Source organism: Telopea speciosissima, chromosome 11 (genome assembly GCF_018873765.1).
Source record: "Telopea speciosissima isolate NSW1024214 ecotype Mountain lineage chromosome 11, Tspe_v1, whole genome shotgun sequence".
NCBI lineage: Eukaryota > Viridiplantae > Streptophyta > Magnoliopsida > Proteales > Proteaceae > Telopea > Telopea speciosissima.
The window spans coordinates 41,000,336-41,008,763 of NC_057926.1; the positions used below are offsets into that span (position 1 = coordinate 41,000,336).

At 38.0% G+C, this 8,428-nt stretch overlaps 2 protein-coding genes across 2 annotated transcripts; one reads left to right on the top strand and one right to left on the bottom strand.

Annotated features, from left to right (window-relative positions):
- Positions 1 to 379: 379 nt before the first annotated feature.
- On the bottom strand, positions 380 to 877 carry LOC122646758. Its single transcript, XM_043840359.1, has 2 exons — positions 691 to 877; positions 380 to 602 (listed from the first exon to the last, which is right to left on the bottom strand). Exons 1-2 carry the CDS (start codon positions 846 to 848, stop codon positions 419 to 421), a joined length of 342 nt encoding a protein of 113 aa, XP_043696294.1. The 5' UTR covers positions 849 to 877; the 3' UTR covers positions 380 to 418.
- A 6,152-nt stretch (positions 878 to 7,029) lies between these two features.
- On the top strand, positions 7,030 to 7,546 carry LOC122646586 (auxin-responsive protein SAUR77). Its single transcript, XM_043840167.1, has one exon. It carries the CDS (start codon positions 7,152 to 7,154, stop codon positions 7,527 to 7,529), a length of 378 nt encoding a protein of 125 aa, XP_043696102.1. The 5' UTR covers positions 7,030 to 7,151; the 3' UTR covers positions 7,530 to 7,546.
- Positions 7,547 to 8,428: the final 882 nt, after the last annotated feature.

Genomic DNA, 8,428 nt, shown 5'->3' on the forward strand with positions numbered 1-8,428 from the left:
GGAAAAGATCAAAATATCTAGTAAAAAGCGATATGTCGGTCTACCCAAGATATCTTTTAGCAGATCATCTTGAACATGAGAAGGGAATATTCTAATCCAAGATAAGCTAATCCACTTTTAGCCGCCTCCTGGAAGAGAATCTGATATGGGATTTGCTTCCCTATATGTTATAGCATTGAGAGATCTTTCAAGTCGAGGCCACCAAGAAATCTTAAAGAAAACACCAATCTTGCATCACGAACCATGGAATCACTCTCGACTGAATAAAAAGCACCACCGCACGCGGAGGAGGAGTTACTCTCTATCCAAAAATTCTGCACGCCCAACTCCTTGATTCATACCAAAAATGAAGCCAGAGAACATAGATATAATCATTAATTACAAAACCTAATTAATACATAGATTCCCAAATCATTAATCACAGATCGTTTTGCTGCCTAGCGTGACCGGAGACGCTTCTTTTGACCTTCTTTGCCGCATCATTCACTGCATCTCCGGCAGCTTTAGCGATCCGTTCAGCAGTTTCTTCACTTTCCTCGAGACTCTTTACAGCAGCGTTTCTTATAAACTCCCCAGCATTTGACCCTCCTTCCTTTATTCTCCTGAAAAACGCAAAAAACAGATCAAAACAACCCAAAACCCATTTTTCAAATCATTCAGAGAGAGACAGAGATGAAAGAAAGAACTGACTCTGAATCAGGGATTTTGAAGTGATTCCAAGCAAGTTTAATAATAGATGTAAGTTTTTCAAAAGGGGTTACAAAGTTGATGCCTCTTTCAATAGCGTTTGGGCCTGGATCAGCACCTACACCTCCTCTATCTCCAACTGTGGATATGATCATCATCATCAAATGAGAGAAAACCAAAAGTGAAACTACCATTAGGGTTCTTTTACTGGTAGACCCTTTGGATATATCCATGGAGTTTTTAATTTTAGTTGCAGAAGATTGATTACCTAGGAAACCGTGTGTGTGGTATAGTTGTCCATAGAACAATATGGAAGAGAACATGGCGTGGAGGTCGATCCAGCCATTACATGACACGTTGGCTGACACGTGGAACATATATAGAATATGTTGGAGGCTATGCCGGTAGATTTATGTATTTAACTGGAGAGCTTCTGTTTAGATCTAGAAGATTTCATTTAGCAATTTGGATCCTATTAAATTCAATCACGGGGTTTCTGTAGACTGGTTTAGGATCAGCTCTGGCTCATGAGTTATCCATCAAGGCCCAGTTTGGTTGGAATTTATTTTACTTCACTTCTCCTTACACCTAACAAGGTAGGGCCCAAATAGTAAAAGGTGTCAAAATGGAATCGAAACCAACTGTTTTACGATCGAATAGAATCACATTGTAAAAAAACAATTTGACTCTAATTTCATTGGTTCTATTATCGATTTGATTCGATTCAAAATCGAAAAATCATCAATTAATCGAATAGAAATCAGATAGAAAATCGGGATTAAGAATATTCTGATTGGTTTAAGAAAGAGGTTAAACACTCTAAAATATTAAGACTTATACAGAGATGTTTTTGAATTTCAGTTTAAGTACCAAATTCATGAATGGACATCTCCAATCCATACCCCACTCAATTCATTAATAAAATCTATTAAGATATGCTCATTGCAATGATATTTTAGAGTGATTACTAGAATCCTCTGTTCGTTCATGAATTTGACACTCAAAACAAGATGATCCCATTGATTTGCGAGAAAGTGATATGCCGTTTTGGCTGAGAAAATCTAAAATGAAATATATTTTTTTGTAACTCAGTTCAATAATTGTGTACTTGTTTTATATATATAAAAAACTTATGAACTTGTTTTTACTTATACTTAAGGGTGTCAATGTGTACCGCGCATATCATATATCGATATCAGTACCATATCGGTTTATCTGTATTAAATCGTACAAAATAAATTCGGTATAGTATCAATATGAGATATATAGTACTTAGTTGGTATTCGATATAGACAAAACAATGAAAATGCACCTTATCGTATTAATACCGTACCAAACAATACTAAATAGATTCGATACGATATCGATATGAGATACCTGTACCGATAGGTTTTCTATAGTATTGATATGAGGTATATGTGCAATATACCATACCGAATACCAGAATCGTATCGATTGACACCCTGAGACTCTCACTCTGCAACAACCTTAAGAGCCCATGGATGAGCTATAAACAAATGCGGGCCCATAGAAGGCCCACTATACTGAGATAGGTTGGGATACTGATGTTACACCATAGAAGGACACGTGATCAAAAAAGAGGATTTACCAAAAAAAAAGTGATAAAAAAAGAGGGCCCACTGTTAGATCAATGAATTGAAAAGGATCCAATAGCCAAAAAATCTAGAAGGAATTAGAAGCAAGAAAGGACTCGGCTGATCAGATACGTATGTAAGAAGAATTGGCAAAAATACAAAGTGATGTTTTAATCAGAACAATAGCATTCACTGGGGTTGGTTGGAGATTGGAGTCGAGTAAAAACTATCTAAACTCACTTAATTCTCTCAATTCCTTCGTTTGGTTTCAAACAAAACCTTTTCTTTTCTAATCTAAAATTTTTGTTTCATGCTACCTCCAAAATTCCAATCAAATTCGTAACTCATTTTAGAACTCGTTTTGATTTTACTTCACTTCAAGATCAAAGTTCATTGTACGTTTCTCCTAATTTTACTTTGCTTCTATACCAACTTGTACTATATTGAACAAAGGCAGTCATTTTTCCTTTTGGTAGAGAGGGAAAAAAATGAGTTAAATCAGAAATCCATGTTGAACCATAAGGTTCATGCTGCTTTATGTTTTGATGATGAAATAACCTTTTTAGATAATGTATTTTGGATTATTAAATTCTGTATGTTTGTAAAAAGTCCAAACAATCCCTCGAGTATAAAGAAGAGTCCCAAGATTTTTCGTAAGTGGGCAAACAATATCGAGAAAAAGTCATGGAAATCTTCAAGATTTAATGGGAAATGTCTTACCAAGACTCATGTCAATCAGAGGATGAAGAAATCAAGTATTTTGGAGCATTAAAATGAAGATAGAAGAAGAAGAAGAAGAAATCTCCGTATCATAGGATTTTGTTCTTATTTTATAGGGGAAAGTTTTCATAAACGGTCATGTAAGCCGTGCATGTGAGAGAGTGGGAATTTTAAGACATTAATTAATGGGTGGGGATTTATAACTTTAACTTTCACATCCGTGTATGAAAACTTTCCCCTATTTTATAATATCTTCTTAATCCTATGTTTGTAAGTCTCTTACACCTAAAAAACCCTTAAGGTTACTAAAGACTTAACTGGAATTTCCCTTTATTTAGGTGGATAGCCATTCCGGATCAGGTAGTCCTTTCTAAGCGGAAAAGGCAGGCAATGAAAGCACCAATGTTATGGTTGGAAGAACATACCCTCATAAACCGGTCTAAAAGGGGGAGGGAACCCAATATTATATATGCCCACATCCAAGCCCTTACGAGACCGATGTAGGACTATTGTACATGATAGTACGTTTGTGTCTAGTAGGAGACGTTCGTACTCTTGTGAAGATGTTTGGTACTAAAATGGAAAATAGCTAGGTCCTTAGCCAAAATACGTCCGCATGTCAAAAAATTTGTTTATGCTCTCAGCTCGTGATTCTACTTTCTTAGAGGTTTATTTTTCTCTCTCTCCAAAAGAGTGTTGTTACCTTATGTGAAAGACACAAGAAGAATTGCATGGTGACTGAGCTAAGGGTTGGATGTGAGCCATTTGAAAAACACTTAGTTTGTAATAATACAAGAAAAAACTACGTGCTGAGCTATTTGAAAAAACACCTACGGGTTTGTGGTGAACCAAAGAAAACTGCTATATGGGTTTAATTATTACCAGGTGTTGTGACAAATTCTGACTTGAGTTGCGGTTGGCCTGGTCGGGTCGTCCTGCACAGGTAAATCACAAGAAAGACAAAAGCAGTGCAGGCCTGAGCCGGTTAGTACACTCTGATGCTTAAGTCAGAGTTTGCAACAGATAAAAATCTCAAGCTAGAGAGCTTAAGCAAGAAGAAGTGAAGTGTCCATACATTGACTGGGCATGGCCATTTATAGCTTTTAGATACCATACGGTACTCAAGCTTTACCTGTTTATGGATGATAACCTTGGTTTCATGTCGTCCTTGGTGGCATGATCTCTGATCGACACGTGTGTGACCTAGGGTCATGCGAAAAGTGTGATTAGGGTCATGCGTGAAGCATGTCCCTAACCTGACCATGGTTCCTTACTAGGTTGATTTGTTCGTTAACTATGGTTAACCGGGATTATCCCGAAGTCTATATACCAATCCGAGCCTTTGGTGTGTGGGCCAGAGCCGACCTGATCATCCACGTGTATGGTGGGGATTGATCCAGGTCAACTATGACCTATCACCAGGAAAGCAATTGAGAATGAAAAGTCAAGGCGATTCTGTAGAATTTGGAAGTAGATGTAGGGAAGGTTACCGGACCACTATAAAATTGTTGTCAATCTCCTTGCATATTTTTTCTTTTATTTATTTCTTATTGAGTGTGTGTGTTAAATACAAAATCTTATAGTTTCCATAACTAATTTATGGGGAAGAATTTTTTATTCGGGAGCGTGACCCTTACGTCAATGCGGAGGCCAATGGGACCGTGCAAGAAAGCGTCAATAATAGTGGGATTTATCCCCTTTATGCAGGTGGAGCGGTCATTTCACGCCATCATGTGTCTGAGCACGGAGACTACACTCGTGAATAGAGTCCTTTCTACCCTAATTTATTAAAAAGGTTTTCGAACTCTTAACTTTAGTTTTTAGAAACCCAATTCACCCTATTAGGATTAGGGGTGTAAATGAATAGCTGAAATCCGTTTCCGTATCCGTGTCCGTATACGTTTAACACTATTTGAATCCGTTTGAAAGCTAAACGGATGCGGATACGGATATGCTATAGCTATTCGAAAAGTTATATTTACATATAAATGGATAAAATATTCGATCCGTATCCGTATCCGTTTAGTATTATCCGAATCCATCAAAAAACTAATCGGATGCGGATGCGGATATAGCACTGTCCGAGCCGAATCTGATCCGTTTACATCTCTAATTAGGATAGCCTCCGGTCCAACAACCCCCATTGTGATGCATTTGGCTGTTAGGACCAACTGCTTGGAAGACTTAAAACACAGTTCAAAGTTCAAACTCACTTATAAGAATAGCAATGTAATGTCAAAAACAGCTTATGACTTATCACATCACCAATTTCTCATTCATTGATCAAGCATTGACCTAAAGGTGCTCATTTGTTCAGTTTCGACTCTTCATGAAATAGGTATATAGTTTTCCAAATCAAAACGTGTGATCTCTCCCTGGACTTAAGCTAGAACTTTATTGTATTGAAAGCCAACGCCATGCCACGCCAGAAGGCTCTTCCCCAACGAATATTTTCAACACCATGTAAATACATTAAAAATCTAAAACTTTCCAAAATCAAAGAATTGTACGGTTGTAATGATTTTGGATTGATTCAATCAAACTTCAATTTTGTTTCTATTTAGTTCACTAAATCGAGTTTTCCGCCACTCATGGTGAATGAGATCACTGCGAGGCAGGAGAGGATAGGAAAAGATATCAAAAGGGTATTTTGGAATATACTACAACCCTAGAAGGGGTTTGTGAACCGTCCTCTATGGATGGAGAGAAACTTAGTCTTAATTCACTAGTGTTTATAATTGATTTGGCTTTCAATTTTATTTAATTTATTGTTTCTTAATCAATTTAGAACCGACAATTTATTGGTTCACATGCAAACCGAATCGAAGCCTTATAATCCAAATGAAAACCGAACCGGTTAATGACTTTAAAGCGTATCTGATTAACCTATAGTGTGACACGAAAGGGGGAGGAGGGGAACAAAGTGACCGAGACAGCGAGTTTGAGAAAGAATCAGCCACGGTTGGTGACGCAACTACTCACAGTGGACGGGGTGGAGCGCGGTGTGGACTTTGGAGTGTGGACACGCACCGAGAAGGAATCACTACCGACGTCGCAGCGCGTCAAGGCAAACCGTGTCGTTGCCTCTGTCACCTCTCTCTGTTACTCAAGGTGCTTCTACAAACATCACTTACAATTGCCTTTACAATTCCGACTAAATGAACTTGTGGGCATGGATTGAGGTATCGGTACCTGTATGATTTGATCGTATCAGACTATCAGTATCAGTTGAGGCCGCTATTGATACCCAGGGATTGAGATATTGGTATCAATCTTTGTCGACACCGATCTGATATCGATTCGGATCGGCCTGTATCAATCTAGATCGAACAAATTCATCTCTAATTTTCATTAAAAATCGGGTTTTTTTTACTATTTTACCATCGATCTGATACTGCTTCCTAATCCAGGATCGGCCAAGTATCGGTATCAACCTTGACCAATACAATTTGGCTGATCCAATATTGATACCTGACTGATCCTGGATCAGGTATCAGTATCGGATCAAGGGTACATTAGTAAAAAACTCAATTTTGAATGACTATTATGAGTAAAATTGACCGATCCAAGCTGATACGATCGATTTGGATCGATATCGGTAGAGACTGATACCGATACCGATATCTCAATCCCTTCTTGTGGGAAATTCAACATGGTCCCTTGATTCAGCAGCTTAATTGGAGGGTCATTGAATCAGACGGTGTGGACTGAACTTGTGGCACAGGTGGGTCCAACTCCAAGTGGGTAGGTTTGTAATAGTAGCACTGTAGCAGAATAGGCTAGTTTCTACTTTCTACATAAACCAAGAGATTCTCACCGACCCAACACCAACGGCTCTTTACCAAAGCAAACTCAAAAAATCAACGATGGAGCTTGCTTATAAAATGGTCCGTGATAGCTTTGGTTGACCTATTCAATCAGAAACTTCTCCATCTCTCTCTCTGTCACTATCATCTGCAAGTGCAACAAGTCCATTACTCCCAACCAAACAAGCAAGCGCAATCCCATTCTGAGAAGATGCCCAATTGACAATAAAATCTATAAATCCTTGCATTCCACCAAATTCTAAACTTCACCAGCTCAGGATCACCTTCTGCCTCTGAAGCTTTTCAGCCTCAGTTCTTGCAGGACAAAACGCAAACACCTACAATGGATTGCTTGGTTCTACCTGTTACGATGTTACGACGGAGATTCTCGAATTCACGGCTTGGTTATCGTCCTCTTTCCGGCGAAGGATTTGAGAGCTCAGGTGGTCGGCCGGTGACTGTGGTTGTTGGGGAGGAAAAGAGAGAATTCTTGGTGGATCGTTATGTGTTAGAAGAAGACCCTTTTCGGATCTTGATAGAGACGATGAAGAAGGATAGCAAGGAGAGATTTGATGGAACCCGAGAAGAGAAATCCGTGATTTTTGTTGATGTTGATGCCATTTTGTTTGAACACATGCTATGGTTGATGTATAATGACTGTTCCTCTCTGTTTAAGCTCAACGTTGGGGACATCTTAGATTTCTATGGTGAAGATATCTGAAAAGAAGAATTGAAATGGAGAAGATCAGAAGGTGCCCTCTTTCTAATTAATTACCATTTTTTTTAATTTAATTGTATATTATATATCTTGATTAATGGAAGGACTGTTTATATTTACCATTAATAATTAAGTTCTAAAAAAAAGTGATATTGACTCAATTATTATGAAAGAAAGCTCTCATTCTTCTTGGTAATACACAAATTTTTGAAGTGTGAGAGTGAGACCCATTATTTGGGAACTATGTTGTTTTTTTTGGCGACTAATTTTGACAGATTTGGGAAGAATTAATTGGTAATTCCATGAGTATGTTTTGCTAGTTCTAGGCCAAAGATACCATTTCATTGGATTTAAAATTCCTTAGATAGAGCCTTTGGTTTGGAGTTGGCAAGAATAAGAGAGCTGGAGATGAAACAAGAAAATTAATCTTTGAAACTTGACATATAAAAATTTGAATTTTGCTACTATCCTCCCTCTATCCAGGCTCGCAGCTAAAGAAATGAAAGAAATCAAGTTCCCTTTGGGTTCAGAAATACCCTCTTAGATTTTAGTATTTCTTAAAATATCTTTTGAAATTCTATTTCTTTGGCTGCGTACCTAGGTAGTAGAAAAGTTCTTGCAATCCGGGTAACAACAAAATCTCATCCTTAAGAGGGAGACCTTTTATGTTTTAACTCATTACACGATCGCATGGTGTAGAAAAATGCATCTCTAAGGTGTTCTTATTAGCAAACGCAAGGGGTCAATGCAAGGTTGTGTGGCCCTTGCACTAGCGTGGGACCAATGGGAGTATACACAAGGCATTGACGAAAGGGATTTTCATTTTGTAGAAGGGTGTGGGTTTGTGTTTGGGCACATGTTGCATGCGGTTAAGCAATGCTTTTATTTTTTCTTTTTTTTAA